Source organism: Erpetoichthys calabaricus, chromosome 6 (assembly GCF_900747795.2).
Source record: "Erpetoichthys calabaricus chromosome 6, fErpCal1.3, whole genome shotgun sequence".
Classification (NCBI taxonomy): Eukaryota; Metazoa; Chordata; class Cladistia; order Polypteriformes; family Polypteridae; genus Erpetoichthys; species Erpetoichthys calabaricus.
The window spans coordinates 65,041,913-65,066,260 of NC_041399.2; the positions used below are offsets into that span (position 1 = coordinate 65,041,913).

A 24,348-nucleotide genomic window follows, 5' to 3' on the forward strand; every position below is an offset into this window, starting at 1 on the left:
ACTAAAGCATGGTGATGAATGAGAAGCCGGGTCCTTGGAAAAAAAATTTGATTCATCAATAAGTTTACATCACTCTCCTCATCTCTCTGTATGAGCTTTAGGTAAAGTACTGGCTGAAAAAAAATGATAGCAAGAAGAAGCGGTTGAGTTTAAGATTCTGCATAGGATCACTGGGCTTCTCTAGCCTGACAGAACCCAGTTGAGGGTGAGGTTTAAACAGTATAGAACATTAAGAAAAACTCCAATGGAAGACCTGGGACACATTGATGAAATTACATCTTTCTACTAGAATGGGAGCAAGCAGGAATTGCTCAAGAGCAGCTAGGGGAATGTACATGGAAGATGGCCCATTCAGTCCCTCTGGGTGTACTGCCATTGCAACCCTCACCAGGAAAAGCACAGTGAAGATGCTAAAGATGATTAACATAATGTAAATAAATACACTTGCTTTAATTAGCTGGGTTAAGATAGTAGTCTTATTACTAGCACTTACCAAATTGGCTGGCTTCTCAGGCTGTGACTGTTTCACAGTAGTGGAAAGGGAACAACTAGGCTGCAAGACTCTGCTATTGATCATAACTGGCTTAGTATTTTGTTGGGTTATGAGGATTGATGCTGAAGAAGCAATTGCTGATTGAGGGGTCTGTAGTACACATTGCTGAATGAAGAGCTGTGAATCTGGAGTTAGCTGGCGAACTGCTGGTAAGCTTCTCTGCAAGAAAAAAAAATGTACGATTTAAAAATTTTACAATCTTTGACATTTTACACAAATAGTGTAAAAGAATTTGATCAGTTAAAGTTTTTTCACTTTTTAAATCTCTCTATTATAAAAAAAATCCTGGAGAAAAACACTAGGGTGTAGAGACGTGATCTTCACGTTAAGATCACGGAACACACGTAAAAGACCCGCGAGACGAAAGAAAATGGCCACGAAGCATCTCGCGGGGACCTTAAACATGAGATTGTGCCAAGAGATTGACCCAGGACCGTCTAGCGATGACATAGAACATGAGATTCTTGCAAGACACGCCCTACTTACATACAATCAATATTAAATAAGACAACAGGCATCAAAACATTCAGTCATGTGAAGGATTTGAGCACACACAGATCCAGGGTCTCAGCGCATGTAAAGCGTATAAGGACAATACGTTATGCAGTAAATGAAATGTCAACGACTAAGCAAAGAAGAAAGCAGTGCGGAGAAAATAGACTCAAAAACGTTGGAGAGAAAAAAGAGCAAAAATGAAAAAATAATCTACGTGCAAATTCAGAAAATATGGCAAGTAATTATCAGCCCGTAACACGTGGAATTGAAACAAAGCACATCCAATCGGGCTCAGAATTAAAAGACAGAGTAAAAGACAAAGTAGAACTTCATAAAGACGTTCACAAACGTTGACGCTATACACATGCACAGCAGGTTAGAGATTATGAAAGCAGTGGAATCCGAAAGGCTCAAAAAAAAAAAAAAAAAAAAAACAGCGTGATACACATGTGGAGAAAGGTACAGAATATGAAAGTAGGAAAATTAGAAAGTATTAAAAAAAAAGAAAGTAAAGATCGCAGTAGTGCAAACAAATGGAAATTATTACTCGAAAAAGGGAAAATAATCACAACGGACCAGGTGTCACTGAAAAAAAAGTAGGATAAAGCGAGGTCAGAAATAAAAAACAGGGTAGAAAACAAAGTAAAACGTCATAAAGAGGTTAAAAAACAAGGAGGCCAAACATATGCAGAGCAAGTTAGAGATAATGAAAACCGGAATTCAAAAGACTCAAGAAAAACGTAGGCGCAAAACACATGCAGAGCAAGATACAGAATATGAAAGCAGAAAAAAACGACAGTGTCAAAACAAAGAAAATAAACATCGCATTAGCGCAAACAAAGAGAAATTATTATTTGCAGAAATAATGAAAAGGCAAATAGAGATCAAATATATGGACACAGGTGATATTTCAGAAGTATATAAATATTGTAAGGCTTTGAAGTGTAAGTCCGAGAATTTCAAAAACGTGGTTTACTTCAAATGCATTTATTGGCTACTTTGCAAAAAAAATTATTAACTGCTGATGATGAAGATCGCTTTGTCTGTGCTGAAATTCCAAACAGAGAAACCTATCCTGAATTATGGTACAAAGTCATTAAACACATGTCTCACTGACCTCATTAAAAAGATTCAGCATACTGGGACACAAAAGATTCCAAATATTGTTTTTACAGAAGTTCTGAAATAAAAGTGAAACTAATGAAATAGCAACAATTCAAAGAAAAAAAAAAATCTTAAAAGCGTGTATCTGGAAAACCAAACACAGGGGTTGGCGAGCGAAGCGAGCAGGGGGTGAAGCCCCCTAGTAAATAAAATTATCAAGTCTAGGAAATTAAAAATAAAATGAACCTGTCCTTACAGATTTCAGCATAAATATTATGGTTTTATAATTAACGAATTTTGTTTTACACCATTTCTTTAGACAGCACAGTAGTGCTAATGTCTCACAGATCCAATGTCCTGGTTCAAATCTCACGTCATGTCATTTTATTTGTGGAGTCAGCATATTTTCACTGTGTTTGCAAAAATTTCTTCAGACACTCCACCAATATGACCATGTTAGATTAAGTGGCAATTTTCAAATTATTCTGATATGAGTTTGTGTGCGAGTGTTATCTTGCACCATCTGCTACCAGAATAGACTACAGCACTCCATTACCTGAATTGGCTTGAGAATTTATTTATGATGTTGTCTGACTTCTGGATTTTAAGAATAACAATTAATAAAACAATTTAAGATTATAAAAGAGCACTGTGCCTTTTTATGAAAATAAACATTAACATGGTAGTTATAGAAGAGACCAAGCCAGTTATTTTATTTATTTTATTAACCATATTGTTAAAATTTTTGATATTGTGTTGAGTTATGAGCAAGACCAGCCTTGTGCATTTTGACATCAAATTGTAAAATGCACTTTATATTCAAGAATCAAGATTAATGTATCTATTATTTACTTTCCTTTTTGAGAGGTAAGAAACAGGAAATCATCAATTTCTGTGTTTTTCTTCTGTGTATCCACAATGAATAAAATGACTAGTGAAAAGCACATGTATTGCTTGTGTTAAAAATGAATGTGCAAAAAATTAAACAGCTTTCCAACTTGCATCTACATTATACACCAATGAAAGCTTCAGTTGTTAATTAAAACCATCTTTAAATATAAAAGAAAAAAAAAAATAGAGCATTCTGCTAGAATTGTCATCATTTGTCTACATTGTTGTTACACTGCAGAAGGGCCTTAGAAACCTGGAATAGGGTAAGAACTACAATTTTTGACACTTTGATCTATAACAATTAAGAAAACGCACATCGTATTAGTGTGTGATCGTATATGTTCATTCCTGAATACATACAGTCATGGCCGAAATTATCGGCACCCCTGGAATTTTCCTTGAAAATGCACCATTTCTCCCAGAAAATTGTTGCAATTACAAATGTTTTGGTATACACGTTTATTTCCTTTATGTGCATTGGAACAACACAAAAAACACAGAAAAACAGCCAAACCTGACATAATTTCACGCAAAACTCAAAAACTGGGCTGGACAAAATTATTGGCACCCTTTACTTAATATTTGGTTGCACGCCCTTTGGAAAAAATAACTGAAATCAAGCACTTCCTATAACCATCAACAAGCTTGTTACACCTCTCAACTGGAATTTCCAACCACTCCTCTTTTGCAAACTGCTCAAGGTTTCTCAGATTTGAAGGGTGCCTTCTCCCAACAGCAATTTTGAGACCTCTCCATAAGTGTTCAATCGGATTTATATCCGGACTCATTGCTGGCCACTTCAGAACTCTCCAGCGCTTTGTCTTCAACCATTTCTGAGTGCTTTTAGAGGTATGTTTGGGGTCATTGTCCTGCTGGAACACCCATGACCTCTGACGCAGACCCAGCTTTCTGACACTGGGCCCTACATTGTGCCCCAATATCTTTTGGTAGTCTTCAGATTTCATGATGCCTTGCACACAGTCAAGGCATCCAGTGCCAGAGGCAGCAAAACATCCCCAAAACATCTTAGAACCTCCACCATGTTTGACTGTAGGTACTGTGTTCTTTTCTTCGTAGGCCTCATTCTGTTTTCTGTAAACAGTAGAATGATGACCTTTACCAAAAAGCTCTACCTTGGTCTCATCTGTCCACAAGACATTCGCCCAGAAGGATTTTGGCTTCCTCAAGTACATTTTGGCAAACTCCAGACTGGCTTTTTTATGTTTCTGTGTCAGCAGTGGGGTCCTCCTGGTTCTCCTGCCATAGTGTTTCATTTCGTTCAGATGTCGACGGATAGTTCGAGCTGACACTGTTGCACCCTGAGTCTGCAGAACAGCTTGAATATGTTTTGAAGTTGATTGGGGTTGTTTATCCACCCTTCGGACTATCCTTCGTTGCAGTCTTTTATCAATTTTTCTCTTCCGTCCACGTCCAGGGAGATTAGCTACAGTGCCATGTGTTGTGAACTTCTTGATTATGTTGCGTACAGTGGACAAAGGAACATGAAATTCTCTGGAGATGGACTTGTAGCCTTGAGATTGTTGATATTTTTCCACAATTTTTGTTCTCAAGTCCTCAGACAATTCTCTGCTCTTCTTTCTGTTCTCCATGCTTAGTGTGGCACACTCAGACACACAACAGAAAGGTTGAGTCAACTTTTCTCCATTTTAACTGGCTTCAGGTGTGATTGCTATATTGCCAGCACCTGTTTCTTGCCACAGGTGAGTTCAAACAAGCATCATATGCTTGAAATAAAACGATTTACCCACAATTTTGAAAGGGTGTCAATAATTTTGTCCGGCCCATTTTTGGAGTTCTGTGTGACATGATGTCAGATTTGGCTTTTTTTCTCTCTGTTTTTTTGTGTTGTTCCAATACACATAAAGAAAATAAACATGTATATACAAAAGCATTTGTAATTGCAATAATGTTCTGGGAGAAATGGTGCATTTTCTGGGAAAATTCCAGGGGTGCCGACAATTTCGGCCATGACTGTATTCAAAGGTGTGAAAGGTATGATTCAGTATTATGTTGCAGTATTTATAATTAGGGTATGAGGAATGGGTCTATAAGTGGAAATTAATTTTACAAAAATAAAGTATTTTAATGGAAACCAATAGAAGTCTACAACTCAATTATGACAGAAAAAGACCAATAAACTTTAAAACAAATGCTTATGTAGAAATAAACAAAAACATTTTTATTTAGCTAACTTTTATTAACTATAAGAGCAGCAGATATGTATAATTTACAATCTTAGTTGCACAATTTTGCAATTTATTTCAGGCTAGCAATTCATGAGTGTGGCTTCAAAGACAAAAGGAATGGCAAATTAAAAATAGTTTTGAAGTGTTTACTTTAATGATTTGTGATTAATCTTATTACACATGACCTGTTCTGTACTGTTATGCAGCACGGTCATCTGACAGACCAGATAGGCATTTTTCTTTTACATAAATTGTATACTAGAGTCAATTATGAAGTTGGCAGCTGTAACAGGAAATATATTTTGGAAAGCTATAATTGGTATTTTAGTAAAGGTACGCAGACAGAACTTGCTAAGTGAAGTGAATATAATAATTTGAATTAAAACTGTTAAAAGCTCGGCTGCTTTGCAAGAATATTGTGTTCAGTAAACTTGAATATTCATGTTCCACTAAAGTTATAAAAAGTACACAATATGAAGTAAAAGCTGCTTTCTAAGGAATTGAACACTGATACAGGTTTCATGTTAATAACAAAGGAAAAATTGCAAAGAGGTGGTATATTAAAAGCAGTGAACAATACCTATGAGGGGAAGAAATGTTGCAGAGATACATTTAAACTACAGGTACTTTATTTGCAGGTGGTTAATTCACAACTGCCCATAAGTGAATATGGAACTTCCCACCACACCCCCAACTTCTAAGCGTAAACACTGTATTTCATAGAATGAGTACCGTTCAGAGTGCACTCACCACACACATCCACACTATATCAGACACTGCTAATTTAGAATTGCTAATTGCATACATTTCTTTGGAATGTGGGCATAAAGTGTCCAGAGAAAAGTCATGCAGACAAAAGCAGAATATAAAAACACCATAAGGACAGTGCAAGGCTGTCTTGAACCCAGGACTTTGCAAATGACAAGAAGCATCACTGTTCTTCATTTTAGTCCTGTGCCTAACAGTTTCTAAACAGCATTCATATAATAAATACCTTTAAAAAAGGCACAAGGTAGGGCTGAGGAGAGGACTTTAGTTCAGTGTACAATCGGTTTGTAAATTCCTCTGCTTCCAATTTTCCATCCTAAAACAGAACATAATTGCTTCATTACACAAACAAGTATGTAAATAAATAAAAGTAAATTAAAAATTTCCACATTCCATAAAGCTTAGAAAATAATATGTATTATGTTTATTTTCAAAATATACTTCCTATCCATATTTTGTTTCCAAGGTCTTGTGTATTCTGGAACAGGTTTTCTTCAAGGATCTCTGTGTTTGGCTGCATTCATCTTACCTCAATTCTGACCAGCTTCTCTATCCCTGCTGCTAACAAGCATTCCAACAGCATGATGCTATCACCATAGTGCTGCACTATACTGATGGTATTAACACTAGAATTACCAGAGCTTACGAAAAAACTCGTATATCCGGCCAACCTTAAATCGCTTCTTAAATCCGTTCACACCTCTCCGCCAGCATCCTTTGTCCTCTAAATGTGCTGATAAAAGACAAGCTGCCAGCAGCCGGCTATTCCATCCCCCCACCGACTTAGAACGTGAGCGAACTTTTCCCAGCTCACGCCTTGATTGTTTACCTGGGAGTGAAGTGGAGTTTTACAGTGGAAATGATAGATCGTTATTTGGAAGACACGCATGAAATGCGTGTTCCATTTCTAAAGTAATCTGCGTAAACACATTGTTAAAACAGAAACTTTTTCATATTTTAGTAATAAATGTTACAAAATGTAGTAGGCATAAACTATAGAATATGTAAAGCCCGAGTTCCAAAGATCAAATAAACACTTTCACAAAAGCTTCAAGAATGATTTAACAGCTTCTGTGGCGTAGTGCGCTAAGATTTGCCTCTTAGCGCAGAGCAGCTTTTCCTTGCCTCACAGACCTGAGTTCGATTCCCCACTGGGGATGAAGTGTTGCTTTTTTTTCTTTTCTTTTACACCTCAAACGGACATAAAATTTATACATTGGTATGCACTGTCAGTTACTGAGATCGTTATATTTTCATGTGGGATGCTCCTTTTAAAATATTTTTTTAACAATTGAGACTACAATTAACAGGAACAACTGTCCTTATAACTTATTTTTAAGATCCATAACACACAGACAGACAGACAACTGCGTAATAGAGAGACAGACAGGCAGAGAAGTCACTAGATATATAAATAAACAGGGAAGCCACGTGTACTGAAAGAAAAAAAGAACAACATATGCGTTGTCCCTGCTGTACTGAATAAGCGCAGGCGCTCTAACATCACTCCTCCACCCATCTGACTCTCGAAGCGTTGTTCAAAAACAACAAATTCATCATAACTACGCAATGCACCTTCTGAACGCACTTCAGGATTCCTCCTAATGGGGACATCCCAAATCGGAAAACAATTCTTCACTGGGTGTCTAAATTTAGACAGACGGGTACAACATTGACAGAAAATCTCCAGGCCATTCTCAGACTGCACAGACGACTGAAAACATCCAAGCTGTAAGGGCATCACTTTTGCAGCCTCCTAGACGTTCAGAGCGCAAACACACTTCTGCCTTAGGCATTTCCAACATGTCTGAGGAGGATTTTGCATGAGGATCTTAATTTCCATCCATACAAAATGATGGTAGTGCAGGAACCCACTGTGGCAGGCTAGGAAAGCCGTAGAGAGTTGTGCGAGAACATTCTGCAAGCCGTTCATCGAGATGCCATCGTCATGTGCAGCAACAAGGCACATTACCATTTGAATGGTTGTGTAAATATGCAAAGCTTTCACTAATTGGTGAAGTTCACAAGGGTTAGTTTCAACCCGAGACCCCCGCACAGTAAGCGTTTTACAGTTTGGTGTTCCGCTGCAGAATTTGGCAATGTAGGCCTTTACTTTTTTGAGGAGTTTCAACAGGATAGAGCAACAGCTCATAAGGCGCAGAAATCCATGCAAGTTTTGTGGGAAATGTTTCCGGGTAAGCTGATCTCCCTGCGCAGCAATGTCGGGTGGCCTTCATGTTTGCCTGATCTGGCTGTATGCGATATTTTTCTTGTGGCGTTATCTCAAGTCAAAGGTGTACACACACCAACCTCAAACCTTATACCTCGAAGAGTGTATCGCTAATGATGGCCACCACTTGAAGACATCATTTTTAAAACACAGTGAAAAAAAGTCTATTTTTTATACCCTTTCTTGTGTCGTAATGAAATTAATTTTATCTTGTAGTGTTTTTGTAGAATAAACGTTTGAAATGTGGTATTTCTTTTTAGCCCACCCTGTATAATCATTAAGAAACCAGTCATCTTTTGCTAACCACTTCAAATCATACTATGGAAAACAATTCCATTTCAACTACGTTTTTTGATCACTTTCAATGTTCAATGATAAATTGAATCACTTGTTCAATGATAAATAAATGTTATAAAATCAGAATGCTTCTCTCTCTCTGTATAAGGCCTGACCACATTACAACATAAAGTTTTGCATTGCTTTATATGATGATCCCCACTGTACAGGATGAGGAAACTCTTTTTTTCTATTAATATATACTGTATTTCCTTTTCTTCCCTGGGATGGCATTTAAAGGAAAGTAAAGGAGTATTCAATTAGCAGATAAATGAAAGGCTCAGGTTGCAATCAGCATTTTGGTTGGAGAGTTAACCACTTCATGCCAACCATCATTACCCACCCCCCACGAGTGTACAAAAGGGAATCCTAACTTTATTTACATGCATGTAGGGGCACAAAGAACCAAGCACCATGGTGTTCAGAGACTCCACATCATTACCAAACATCTAGTATAAATAGCAAAATAAATGACATCTCTAAAACGCATGCAAAAAAAAAAAAAATCTTACCAGCAAATTCTGTACCAGCTCCTTAACATTTTTTGCCATTTCAACAGAATGTGTTCCACTGGACGCGAGTTTAACTAGTGTGACAAGAAAATTCTTGCACTTCTTTACATTTTCCAAAACCTCCTGAAAACAGAAAAAAATAATTAGTGCTTAAAAAGGAAGATAACAAAAAAAATTAAAGTACAAATCTCTATAAAACTCGTACTCTAAAAACAAAAGTAATTCTTAAACAAAATTTCTCATGTCAGAATATTCTTTTGTATGAACATATTTCCATTTATATAATTATATTTATTCAACAACAGCGGGCGGCACGGTGGTGTAATAATAGGGCTGCTGTCTTTCAGTACTGGGTCCTAGGTCCTCCCTGCATGGAGTCTGCATGTTCTACCAGTGTCTGTGTGGGTTTCCTCTGGGTGCTTGGGTTTCTTCTCAAAGACATGCATGCTAGGTGGACTGGCTATACTAAATTGTCCCTGTTGTGTATGTGTGGTGTGTGTGTTCACCCTGTAATGAAGGACTGTACCTGCCTTCTGCCCTTTGCTTGCTGGGTTATGCTCCAGCCTCCCATGAACCTTCTCAGGATTAAACTGGTTAGAAAATGATGTGGTATTCAAGAACAACATAATTCCTACTACCGTTCAACTTTGGTATCTAAAATGAACGTAACATGCACATCAAAGTAACCAACTGCCTTTTTTGATTTTGTTATCACAATAGAATTCTTCCCTGCAAAGCTATGCTTATCAGATATTACTGTCTATAATCGCTCCCACTACTAAATATTGTCCATATTTGTACCAGTATATTTAATGTTCTTTAAGAATTTTGCAATTTGGAAATATTTGAAATTATAATACATAACATAATGTCTCTGTCTCAACTGCCAGGATAGTATGAGTAAAAGCTCAAGGTACACTTCTACATTGTGTTCTGGACTGCCATTATACTTCTGGCTCAGGTTATAAAAGGATTTGAAAATTCTAACAAGAAAGACACCTTTCTATTCTACTGAGTCCACCATATCAAAGAAAACAATGTGCTTTGCTATGTGTGCTTTACTTGTCCTTTTATTTCTACTGTTGTGCGTCAAATATTAAAAGCACCTTATCTGACGCCAAAGAGACAATATGGCTAATGGAGAAGAAAGTTTAGATTGTTAACTTTGTCTTATTTTCATCTTGTGCAGCTAAAGAAATGCACTGCATACAATGTATAAATAAACACCAATCAACCACAACATTAAAACCACCTGCCTAATATTGTGTAGGTCCCCCTCATTCCACCGAAACACCTTTGACCCTTCCAAAGCTTGGACTCCACAAGACCTCTGAAGGGGCATGTAGTACCTGGTACCAAGACATTAGCAGCATATCCTTTAAGTCCTGTACGCTGCAAGGTGGGGCCTCCATCGGACTTGTTTTTCCAGCACATCCGACACATGTTTGATCAAGAGATTTGGGGAATATGAAAGACAAGTCAACACCTTGAAATCTTGCTCATGTTCCTCAAGTCATTCCTAAAAAAAATGTGTGCTGTGTGGCAAGGTGCATTATCATGCTGAAAGAGGACCCCGCCATCAGAAAAAACATTTTTGACATGAAGGGGTATACATGGTCTGAAACTATCTTTAGGTAGGTGGTATGTGTCAAAGTAACAACCAGATGAATGTCAGGACCCAAGATTTCCCAGGAAAACATTGCCCACAGCATCACACTACCTCTGCCAGGTTGCCTTCTTCCCAAAGTGCATCCTGCTGTCATCTATTACCAGGTAAACAACACACACACAGCCGTCTGTCCACATGATATAAAAGAAAATTTGATTCATCAGGCCAGGCCACCTTCATCCATTGCTCAATAGTCCAGTTCTGACACTCACATACTCATTACTTTGCAGGCGGTTTCTGCTGTAGACAGCATGGGCACTGTGATCGTTCTGTGGCTACACAGCCCCATACACAGTAAGCTACAATGCACTGTGTGTTCTGACACCAATCTCTTATTGTCAGCATTAACTTTTCCAGCAATTTATGGTATATTAGCTCTTCCATGTGATTGAATTAGACGGTTAGCCTTCACTCCCCACACACATCAATGAGCCTTGGGTGTCCGTGACCCAGTCACTGGTTGTCCATCTATGGACCACTTTTGGTAGACCTGCCATTTTGGAGCTGCTCTGAACCTGTTGTCTAGTCATCACAATTTTGCCCTTGTCAAAGTTGCTCAGCTCCCGACGCTTGCCCATTTGTCCTACTTCCAAGCATCACCTTAAGTGTTCACTTGATGTCCAAAATATCTCACCCCTTTATCTTGTTACAGTGGCACCTGTCAATGTAACTCACTTCTCCTGTCAGTGGTTTTAATATTGTGGTTGATCGGTGTATACTGAACATTCCAACATAGTGTAGTTTAAAATAAAAAATAAAAAAATATTATTTATATATATATATATTATTTTAACCAGTTTGGTTTGTTTTTTTGATTTTGTTATAATGTACATTTGTTATATATTAGTGGTTAATCAGCAAGAACTTTATACATTACAATATCTCTTGGCTCGACTATTCTAATTCCTGCCTATATGGTATTAGTAAAGCCACTCTTTCTAGACTCCAATTGGTTCAAAATGCGGCTGCAAGGCTTTTAACTGGAAGCAGCAGAAGCCAACACATTACACCGATTTTAAAAACCCTACACTGGCTGCCGGTTAGATTCAGAATTGATTTTAAGATACTCCTCTTAACCTATAAGACACTAAATGGTCTAGCCCCTGCCTATTTGAGTGTCTTGCTCCATCGTCACAATCCCCCTCGTGTTCTTAGATCCGCAGATCAGCTGCTCCTAACCGTTCCCAAGGCACGTTTTAAAGTTTGTGGTGAAAGGGCTTTTTCCGTCTGTGCACCTAGGCTCTGGAACTCCTTACCTTTAGTGGTTAGGCAAGCCGCTTCAGTCACCACACTCAAATCACACCTAAAAACGCACTTCTTCACATTGGCTTTAAATTCTTAACCTGTCTTATTTCCACTTGCTTTTTGCTATTTCTGTTTTATTGGGTCCCCTGACCTGTTTTTAGTGTCTCTGTTTTAATTCTCTCTTAATGTTTGTTTTTAATATTTTGCTGTTAGTCTTGCTTGTTTTAACTGTACAGCGCTTCGGTCAGTTGTAATGCTGTGTTTTTAAGCGCTTAACAAATAAAAATAGTATGGTATGGTATGGAATTATCTTACATTGGAAAAAATATGCCAAAATATTGTTTTCTCATGAAAAAAATGCTGCAGTGTTAATAATTATGTTAGATTAAACAAAATACTAACACTGAATAATTTAAGCTTCATATTTTATAAAGAAAACAAGCTCAGCACTTAAGCACTTAAAACAATAATATTAATACTTCGAGGAGTGTGCCTGGGATTCATGCGGAGTCCAGCACACCCATTAAAAATAAAGCAATTAAAAGGAATACCTTTAAATACAGAAAGATGTCAGTAACTCACATTACAGGAAATGTGGCATTAAAAAGACTTAATAAACTTGAAACCTGCAAGCAATCTGATTTGAGCCCATGAATTTTAACACATACTATAACTTAAAATATTTATTTGTTACTACAGGTTTAAAGGCAGACAAAAAAAAAACACTAATGTAAAAACAGTTGAGCATGTATACAAGTATATGGCTACTACTAACACTGTGAGAAAATAAAAAAATGATATTGTACTTTATCTTGGGTTCAGTCCTTTTTCAAATGTATGCATAACTCAGCGTCTATTACAGTTAAACAGGACTGCATTCTAAAAACATTTTCAAGGAAAAAAATAAAGATATGCATCATATTTAACATTAAATAACATTAATGAGTATAGATTTTGTCAGCATATCTCTAATATTTAATTTCCTCATCTGACAAAGATAGTTTTGAAGAGAACTACAAGTCACAGTATTCATATATGAAAGAGGCCAGGGACTCATGTGCAAAAAGGTGCACAATAAGGAATCAATTTCATGTAATATACTTAAAATCCTCAAGAAATCAAATGTTTTTATCTAAAATGTTGACAGCGTATCCGATTGTGTTCGAATCTGAAAGGACAGCATCCCCCACGTGGGGAGAAAAGCACGTGGTCATGATATCTGTGGCAATCAGCAGCTACCCTCAAACACATGCAGCTCTGATCTCTCTCTCAAAAACGTTGACTCCTTAACAATCTATAAATGATGTCTTTATAAAACATCTCTATAATCTTGTAAATAATATTATTATAAAATAGAAAATTGTTTCATAAATAATAAATGTTATTCGATAATCTATTTATTTATGTGTTATGAATCTCCATGTATACCCACTTCAACTAAACTGTTAACCAATTTAATTCTCCTATTTGACATTTAAAATAATCTGGAATTAGTCAAAATTAAAAGATACAATGAGAAGACCTATCTATAATTCAGCAAGTTACACATATCTGCAGCTGTTCAAGTCTCAAAAATCTTTCCTCACAATTCCTCAACAGATAAAAAGGAAGTGTTTTAAAACGAGCATCTAATGTTGATGCTTGTTGACTTCAAAAAAAAAAAAAAAACTGCCATCGTGACTGACAACTCTGCTAATAAGATCTGTGCAGTACAGCTTATGGAAATAATTCATGCCAGCTGCTTTCTGCGCACACTCACTTTGTTATCTCAGGTTACTCTGGAAATTACAGCAATTGCCCACTTGCTTGGCAAACTTTTTCAACTGTAGCAGTACAGTACATGCTTAAAGAGAAGCAACATTTATTGGACTTGGTAACACACAAACATGTGATTGATGCAGTCATGTGATGGATCAGCACACTGGAAATACCAGAAAGGTTTTTGGTACAACAGCTAGCCATCTCAGTAGCTCTGCATAGGCAGGGAGGTTGCTCGCGGTGGGACAGGCATGCAATACACTTGTCTCCAACACATCCTCCATAAGTGCCCTGTCATTTCTAATGTACTGACATGAGATTCCGTCACATAGAGATCTGCTGCCGGGATGCTCAGCTGTCGCAAGTTAAGGCTACTCTCTCTGCTAATCTGAGAGACATGGCGATGCTTTGCTTATGATCTTCATAAAGCCTAGTGTTTTAGTTTGGGAAAATGGTTCAAAGGTTTTAACAGAAAATAAGCAGGCAAGAATCAGAGAGGAAAGGTCCAATACTTCAATTGTTTACTTGTTCAAATATAATATCAGTTACATACAATATAATAGCAATATACATGCAGATATAGGAATTGTACTATTGACAAAGATATATGATTTATACTATTAACTTACAGTAATACAGATATGTGAATTATACTATACTTACAGTAATATCAAAAGACCCAGAGCCATCATCCTAGACCAGTAGACTGTGGGAGCCCGCGTGTCAGTCTCGTCAGAGGATCAACTCGTGAGCCTGGTCCAATACCGGGCGGTGTGCACGTTCCCCACGGTTGAGCTTCCAAAGAAACTGAGGGCGGAACCTTCCCTTATATACTAATTGAGTGTCCTTACCCAAAATGGCTTACGTGTAAGCAGTGTATACAGAAGTGATCAGTTTCAGCACACACCCTTCCACGGGACGCAGTATTGTTTTTCTTCTACTTGGCCCTCACTGAGATGGTGCCTAGTATCAGAAGACACACAATAACAAGCGTTGCTTGCAATGAAGCCCCTCGAAGTGAAAAACAAGTACATGGCCTTGACTGTATTCCCATAACATTCTGAAACTCTTTATGAGAAGCAAGTTTTTGCACATTCTTTCGCTATCATCCCAAACATTCCAATCTTTGTAGCTGGTTTTGCACTGAAGCGACCAACCCCCCCCCTCTTACTCCTTTATTTCATCCCTTCTCCTGTTACAGAGAAAACCTTTTTTATTACAATCGGTCCCTCGCTCAGCGCAATATCAGCAACCTTGTCTGTCGTGCTCTGTTATTAATTCGTTTTAAAACACAAAACACATAGCAATTGAATATAGTCATTAAAGCAATAATAATAATAAGCAGCACCAAAGGGCGGAGGAAAACTGACAACATTGTGGATGCCTTTGGTGACCAACCTGTAAAGATTGACCACCACGCATTTACAGATTCACCTTCAATTTTGGTCCCTAAAATTTGTAATTGAGACGTCGTCATGACTGTCTGTACAGTAAGTGCATCTACATGTTTTTGATGTTTAGCAGCCAATTCTTTTAATTGCAGGGAGCTATTTAATAAACGTTCAGCTACAGCCAGTGAAATTGAGGTCGGAGCATGCCAGACTTGCCATTGAACCTTGGTAAGATGGTTTTTAGTGGTGTAATTATTCAGATAGTAAGTATTATTTGCTATTTGCCAAACATATACATTATCAAGACATCCAGAAAACGGAACCTGTGGCAGCCTACGATTAGCGATGGTGGTGGAAACACAGAGTCGGTGAGGTCCCACTTCATACAGAGTGGTGTTCTGATTAACTAGTCTCCAATTACAGGTGGTTGCTTTACCTGAAATACATGGGTTTTCCTGTCCTGACATCAATCCACAGAACATACCAATATTAGTGTGTTCGCAATTTCGTAAATCATATGTTTTGTTTGTTTTAGGTTCTAGCCACTCACCATCCAATTGCAGCTGCCAAAAGTGTCCGTGTGCAACAACAGGTAAAACGTGATATCTACACAAGGTTATCATAGTGGTAACATTATATTGAAACCAATACCCATTACATATTGTATCATAACACCTAGTGTTTTCAGGTTTAACCGTTAACCATAAGCTACTGCTAATGTTCCATATATCTTGCCATATTTGCATATTATTAGTCCTTAAAGCCATTTGCATGTTATTTTTCTGTATCTGTGCTTGTAATATGTTAAAAGTGCATACAGTCCAGTTCATGAAAGTTGAGACATTTAGCCATCGAATGTCATTGCTAGCCATGATTATCCAATCTGAAGCGCGTTGTTCCCAGTTTACTGTTTGCTGATGAGAGACCATGGACTGAGGTAACCACCTAGCCATTTGGTCTGCCACTTTGTGAGTATGTCGTCCCACATTCTCAAGCTTGTTTGCAGTTATTTCATTATCTACGGTGTTTAAAGTTCCTAGGGTGGTGCCAACCCCTCCTAAGAAAGTGTCATACCATGCCCGTTTAGCACGCTTACACTGTGGCAACAGTGGAAATGTCACTTGCCATGTAACCTTAGTCCTTTTTGCTGTCATAGAAACAAGTTTACATGTGTCAATTATTGGTTCTACATGTGACTGTCTCGTTATGGGGGTTCTAGCCCACACGGCTATAGCAAGCATTGGTATAGTCCTGTTAATAATTTCAGTTGCATTGATCCAGCCAATGGGCCCAGTCTTATTAGAGGTGTATTCGCCTGATGTTGCATTAACCTCGCACTGTACCTTGGAACCGTTCCAGGGCCCCATACACCAAGTTACTTTCGACGTCCAGGTAATATTTAAGTTTTCAGAGCACTCAGTCAGATACCTCTGTGGTTTTACCCCCGGCACCTTCAAGTTCGAGGAGTAGATGGTGCACCCATCACCAGTCGTAATGGTGAGGACATTGCAAGACTGATTCTCCGGACACGTGGTGTTCTCCTGACGTCTGGGCTTAGTGGAATTGTTCCACCGCCATCGGACCTGAGTCGTCTCTGTTGCCTTGCCTCCTAATGTGGTGGCTCCTACATCATTCAGAACACCCCCAATTCTGTAAAACAAGAACACAGCATGTTGCACCCACTCCTCTCCTCCTCCTGAAACAGAATTTATGATTACGATACTACCTATTTACATTGTGTTAATTCTAAAAAAAAAAAAAAAAAAAATTTTAACTTACACTTTAGCTTTACCCTTAACAATTTCGTGCTGCATGTTCTAATTCTTCAACGGGATATAAAGTCCTTCCTTTATTTTTCCCTTTTCCTTTACCCTTGGCTTTCTTTCCTCCTTTCTAGTGTTTACTCTTGCGCCAGTTTTTCTCCTTATCTTAACATTACCATGTGCATCAGTAAAAAGTCTGCGACGCATCACGGGTTTAGCCTGTAAAGGCAGAGGATCAATTACCGACCCTGCATCGGGTCCGTCATCATCCTCATAATCATCATCCCAAATGTTACCGTCCCATTTTTCAGGATCCCACTCATGGACGTTAACTGCGGCTACAAACGCTTTGATCTTCGCAACATCCGGTCTGTGCTTCTTTTTCGCATTCACCTTGGCTATGCAAAAGGCTGCCTTTTCCGACATCCCCTCGGCTCTCTGTACCCGCGGCAATAATACAGCTACCTGGGATTCGGCCATTGAGGCCCGCCCTAACGCATCCGCCAAGTCCATTTGCATTTTCTTAATCTCCCTTTCTTTTTCGTCTATCAGACTATCCAGATTTTTAACCGCAGTTAGCAAAACCCACCCTCGCGTCTGCAAGCCCATTATGGGTTCCTTTGCAGACACCTGACATTTCTTAAGCGCGGCTAGCACATTCACTTGTGTTGGGGGATCCAAGCTCTGCCAATATTGTGCTAATCCCCCCCCACATCTCAATTCTCTGGCGCAGTCTTCCCATACTGTTTCTTCCCAGCCGGGGAGAGGTAAAGGAGCTGCGCCAGGGTTTTTATCCTTTTTCTTAAACATCTCTGATTTCCTTTGCCTCACTTAATAGTTCAATATTTTACCAGATTCCCCAAAATCCTGCAACCGACTACGCCAAAATGTTTTAGTTTGGGAAAATGGTTCAAAGGTTTTAACAGAAAATAAGCAGGCAAGAATCAGAGAGGAAAGGTCCAATACTTCAATTGTTTACTTGTTCAAATATAATATCAGTTACATACAATATAATAGCAATATACATGCAGATATAGGAATTGTACTATTGACAAAGATATATGATTTATACTATTAACTTACAGTAATACAGATATGTGAATTATACTATACTTACAGTAATATCAAAAGACCCAGAGCCATCATCCTAGACCAGTAGACTGTGGGAGCCCGCGTGTCAGTCTCGTCAGAGGATCAACTCGTGAGCCTGGTCCAATACCGGGCGGTGTGCACGTTCCCCACGGTTGAGCTTCCAAAGAAACTGAGGGCGGAACCTTCCCTTATATACTAATTGAGTGTCCTTACCCAAAATGGCTTACGTGTAAGCAGTGTATACAGAAGTGATCAGTTTCAGCACACACCCTTCCACGGGACGCAGTATTGTTTTTCTTCTACTTGGCCCTCACTGAGATGGTGCCTAGTATCAGAAGACACACAATAACAAGCGTTGCTTGCAATGAAGCCCCTCGAAGTGAAAAACAAGTACATGGCCTTGACTGTATTCCCATAACATTCTGAAACTCTTTATGAGAAGCAAGTTTTTGCACATTCTTTCGCTATCATCCCAAACATTCCAATCTTTGTAGCTGGTTTTGCACTGAAGCGACCAACCCCCCCCCCTCTTACTCCTTTATTTCATCCCTTCTCCTGTTACAGAGAAAACCTTTTTTATTACACCTAGGTACAATAATTTCACTCCTTTGCTTTCTGTATGGTATAACATACCGCAGTTCGAAAACCTGCATCATTTGTTGAAAACCCCAGTGTGGAGTCTCATATCTTTACACATAAAAACTGCTACAGATTGTTATTTTTTTGGGCTGAGGCAAATTAAATGGAAGCTTGGAGGTACCTGCCGTCTCGAGTGTAGATTTTTTAGGCTCCACTCGTTTTGATGCCAACTGAGATTACAATTATGGGTGATGTCGGGATGATTTCTCAAATTTGCTGTGTTACAAGAATACTTAACTTCTAAGTGGCACAGCTTACATATGGTTTTGCTTTTATCCAGTTGTTCTTTATCGAAACACCTTTTCAATCCGTTGGAAGTCCACATATCTGATTCCAGTGTTGAAGGCACGATTTCAGTGGAGGAAGACACACCATTTTATGCTGTCCTCCCTGCCACTGAACATTTATTATATGCGAGGAAGTAAAGTACTTTTTCCATAGAAAGCCTTAACAGGTGGATTAGCGACATCTAACGGAACAGATGCCAAAAACGAAGATAAGCAAAAATCTACATATAGTAATTCAGCAGGATAGAGATTTACAAGATCGATCTTGAGACTTTAAGAATGGATATTGAATCATTTAAACGAAAAAATGATTAATCAGAAGATAGATATTTTTACCCAGAACTGGCATAACAGATCAAACTGATTTATGCCTTATTTTACAAGGATGCCAAGTTTCAAAAATTTGTGGGGTGAACATTAGCTAGCAAACAATGAATATAAGTTTAGTTTGCACTAAAACTTCTGCAAATATGTGAGACCCTACAAATTTTACATTTTTTTTTCCCCCAAAGTTCAGCCAAAGAACAGCATGTGCAGAACAGTACATGATAGTTGATGAGAGACAACAGTGCAATGAAGCTGCAGAAGTAAGTATCAGGGAACAGGGCAGCATCTGCACACATCCGCTTTTATTCCAGTCCGCATAATATAACAGTGTCTCACAAGTTCAGTCCTGGGTTCTATAGGTACAAATTTTCAATCACAATCAGTGATTCATTTCTACCTTTAATTGACTTCACTGTCTAATTAGCTAACCTTCTTTTATCCTCTTATTTTTCACTCAAAAAAGTGCAATAATGCGACATAAGTATTTGTATTTCTGCCAGATCTTTAAATACATAACTCAAGTCATTTTCTTTTAAGTTCACTTTATCTTTGGATTTTGCAGTCTTAATTGTACCTGAATACTGACCATCAATGACAAGCAGACCAAACACTAGTGCAAACAATACTGAATACTAAAGGACACCAGCTGCTTCACTGTCATATTCTGTTTTGTGCTAAACAGATGTACATAATGGCTTAAAAAAAACAAGGAAATTAAAATGAAAAAACAAGAAGAACATGAAAATTAAAAAGAAGAAAATTAACAAGAAAATTGAAAGAACAAAATTAATTATTCTTACCTCTGAGAAGTTGGAAAAGGATGGTAGTCAGAGACACTTCATCAAAGATGGCCACTTAACTTCTGCACTATATCCTCTACTGTCAGCTTTAGCTTTTTTTATTCGTTGCCCTACATTTAAAATTGCATTAAAAGGAAGCAGCTGTTTTCCTTATTTTTGTGGCTATATTTAGTAATGGCTACCTCTTCTTGCCATTCACACTCTGAATCTTTCAACTTGCTAAAAGAAACAACTTTTTGCCACAATAAGCTTCTACCCTGAAGAGTCTGATATGGACCGATATGTTGCTACAGACATCAGTTCTGAATAGCACCATGTAAACTGTAATTACTAAGCTTAAAACAGAGATACATTGAAGACATTTGTGTAGGTAAAAACAGTGACAGAGGTTCATTCTTTACAAGTCACCTCTTTGCAACATGACAGAGAATTATATGCATTTAAGACAGACTTTTCAGTCATAAAATTAAAGATGATTGATAAGGAAAATGGGTTTAGAATATGCAACTGTAGAAATCTATATTTACCAGAAAAAATGTGAAGGGGGTAACCCAGTTTGTTTAATCACTAAATCATTAAAAAATTGTTTCCTACCCTGGATTATTGTGAGCTGGAAATGAGGCAAGTACATCAGGTTTATGCTTCAAAATCCTCTGACTTAAAGTTGCACACATTTATTTTTCAGCTGCTCTGCTACACACCTAGGAAAATGATGCTCGTTAACCTTAGATCTTCAACTGGGTGTCTGCTTATAATTCCAAGAGCTAAACTTAAAAGAAGTGGTGAGGCAGCCTTCTGCTGTTATGCACCTAAAATCTGGAATAGTTTACCGATAGAAATTCGCCAGGCTAATACTGTGGAGCACTTTAAAACACTGCTAAAAATCTATTATTTTAACATGGCTTTCTTATAGCGTAATTTTAGTGTAACCCTGGTATTCTGCACATGCAGAATATTAATTATCATGGCTCCACAATCCATACTAACTCCTACTTTTTCAGCTGTTCTTTTACCGGTTTTCTGTGGTGGTGATCTGTGCCACCACCATCTGATCAAGGCACCATGCAGTCACTACATTGATGGATTAAAGGCTAGATGTCCACATGACCATCATCACCTAATTCTTCCACGTGAAGCCTAAAAAATGCCTATGGGGCTAGGTGGTCTCATGGCCTCAAAACCCCTGGAGATTGTTTTGGTTTTTTTTTTCCTCTGGCCCTCTGAAGTTTTTTTTTTTCCTGTCCTCCTGGCCATCGGACCTTACTTTATTCTTTGTTACTTAGTATTGCCTAATCTTATTTTTATATATATTTTTAATAAACTTTTCTTTCTTCATCTTGTAAAGCACTTTGAGCTACATCATTTGTATGAAAATGTGGTATATAAATAAATGCTGTTGCTGTTGTTGTTAGCATCAGTCAAAAGTAAACCATGGGAGTCAAACTTCACTGTACTCAAAGCACAAAGAAGAAAGCCTTTCAACCAACTGAAAGAGAAAGCTGAAGTCCTGGGACTGCAAAAATTCTGCTTTTCCCTACTCAGCCTCAGTTACTGCATGGCTCGGTGCAAATATTTTTAAATAACATAAAGCACTAATGCAGGTAGTAGACAACTTTGCCTTATTTGGATTATTCCTGCTCTGTACTGTACATACACTGTTTTGTTATAGTGTGTTTGGTATTAAGATATGAAGTTATGTTGCTGGGTTTGCTCAGTTGTTTGCAGTGTGGGTGGTTAAGCTTGCTATGCCTGTGTTCTTCGATTGTTAAGTAGTCAATCAAGCCTTTCTACACTCCCTTTCCATTTTATATAACAAAGCTTTCAGTTACTTTTCCATTTGCCTTTAATTTAATGTTTGCAGCTTTCTGAGGGACTGAGCAACTTGAGCAAAGTTGATCTTAGGGTTTTGAGGTTGGGTGGGGGGTGGAGAGTGAAGGCAACTCAAGATATGGGAGTTTTACTATTCAATCATTGGGTTTCATGGGTATGTGTGTTGATTACCTGCAGAATTAAAATGCCTCTTAGTCCAAGGTCTTTTTTCCATATTTTCATCTTTTACTTGTTATTTTCTTTCAATTTCTCCTTCAATAGGCGCATGGTCGATATGACCATTGTTTCCCGAAATTTTGCTTCACTTAACTGAACATCATGCTGTATGTTTTGATTTTCTTTATTTTAATAAAGTAAATGTAGCACAACTTCAAGAAGTTCATCTAAAAGTTAAAGACTTTATAGTTATGATGGTATTCTTGGCTTCACCTAAAAATCAAGTCAAATTGGGGAGCATGCACTAGTAGAGTGTGTTGCCGCACCCACTACACGACGAAACAACTCGGGATCCCCGTTTGCAACCCCCCAGGCAGACATATGGTCCAGTCCCACCCTCCGAAAATGACCCTCTACCTGTCGCAGCCATGTGTTACGTGGGCGACCCCTTGGCCTGGTCCTGCCACTCGGGTCCCCAACAATGAGGATCTTACGAGCTGGATCACCCTCGGGGAAACACGCCACATGGCCATAGTGCTGTAACTGAGGCTCCCTCACAATGCAGGTAATGTGCCTCATTCGGGAGTCCATGAGCAATCACTCATTCGACACAAAGTCAAACCAACAGTACCCAAGGATTCTCCAAAGAGACACAGTACCAAAGGAGTCCAGTCTTCGCCTCAGGTCACTGGATAGCGTCCATGTCTCGCAACCATATAGCAAGACAGGAAGCACCAGGACTCTAAAGACTTGGGCCTTCGTCCTTTTGCATACAATACAACATTTATTTATATAGCACATTTTCATACAAAACGTAGCTCAAAGTGCTTTACATAATGAAGAAAAGAAAAATAAAAGACAAAATAATGGAGAGAAAAAACAAAAAAAAACTCCAGAAGGCTGGAGAAAAAAATGAAATCTGTAGGGGTTCCAGGCCACAAGACCGCCCAGTCCCCTCTGGGCATTCTACCTAACATAAATGAAATAGTCCTCTTTGTAGTTAGGGTTCTCACAGAGTCACTTGATGCTGATGGTCATACAGAATTCTGGCTTTTAATCCATCCATCATTGTTGGAACATCATGGTGCTTTGAGTAGATGGTGGTGGCTTGCCACCACCAAAAGGACACCGGAAAAGGAAACAGAAGAGAGAGTAGGGATTAGTACAGATTTTAGAGCCACCATGAATAGTTATTATAATGAATTGGATATACAGAGTATCAGGATTTAAATTACAGTGAAGTTATGAGAAGGCCATTTTAAAGTAATGTGTTTTCAGCAGTTTTTTTAAAGTGCTCCACTGTATTAGCCTGGCGAATTCCTATTGGCAGGCTATTCCAGATTTTAGGTGCATAACAGCAGAAGGCCGCCTCACCACTTCTTTTAGGTTTTGCTCTTGGAATTCTAAGGAGACACTCAGTTGAGGATCTGAGGTTACGATTTGGAATATAAGACGTCAGACATTCCGATATATAAGATGGGGTGAGATTATTTAAGGCTTTATAAACCATAAGCAGAATTTTAAAGTCAATCCTGAATGACACAGGTAACCAGTATAGTGACATCAAAACTGGAGAGATGTGCTCGGATTTTCTTTTCCTGGTTAGGATTCTAGCAGCTGCATTCTGCACTAGTTGCAAACGATTTATGTCTTTTTTGGGTAGTCCTGAGAGGAGTGCGTTAAAATAATCTAGTCAACTGAAAACAAACGCGTGAACTAATTTCTCAGCATCTTTCAATGATATAAGAGGTCTAACTTTTGCTATGTTTCTTAAGTGAAAAAATGCTGTCCTAGTGATCTGATTAATATGCGATTTAAAATTTAGATTACAGTCAACGGTTACCCCTAAGCTTTTTACCTCCGTTTTGACTTTTAATCCTAATGCATCCAGTTTATTTCTAATAGCCTCATTGTATCCATTATTGCCAATCACTAAGATTTCAGTTTTCTCTTTATTTAACTTGAGAAAGTTACTATTCATCCATTCTGAGATACAAGTTAGACAGAGCTGTTTGTCATCAGCATAGCTGTGGGTAGCTCACGTTGTGCCCTGAGATAATCTGACCTAATGGAAGCATGTAGATTGAGAAGAGCAGCGGACCCAGGATAGAGCCTTGTGGAACACCATATAGGATATCATGCGTCTTTGAGTTGTAATTACCACAACTAACAAAGAATTTTCTCCCTGCCAGGTAGGATTCACACCAATTTAAGACGCTGCCAGAGAGGCCCACCCATTGACTAAGGCGATTTCTAAGAATATTATGATCAATGGTGTCAAATGCAGGACTCAGA

The 24,348-nt window shown here is 38.3% G+C and overlaps 1 protein-coding gene across 2 annotated transcripts in view; it reads right to left on the bottom strand.

The window, feature by feature from the left end:
• LOC114653365 (transcription initiation factor TFIID subunit 4-like) overlaps window positions 1-24,348 on the bottom strand; it is a 333,979-nt gene that overhangs the window by 267,265 nt on the left and 42,366 nt on the right. For both annotated transcript variants that reach the window (XM_028803639.2, XM_028803638.2), the window contains exons 5-7: window positions 9,097-9,219; window positions 6,245-6,334; window positions 494-712 (exon numbers count right to left, since the gene is read on the bottom strand). In XM_028803639.2, the coding sequence (XP_028659472.2) occupies window positions 494-712; window positions 6,245-6,334; window positions 9,097-9,219 (432 nt within the window). The remainder of the gene's footprint in view (window positions 1-493; window positions 713-6,244; window positions 6,335-9,096; window positions 9,220-24,348) is intronic.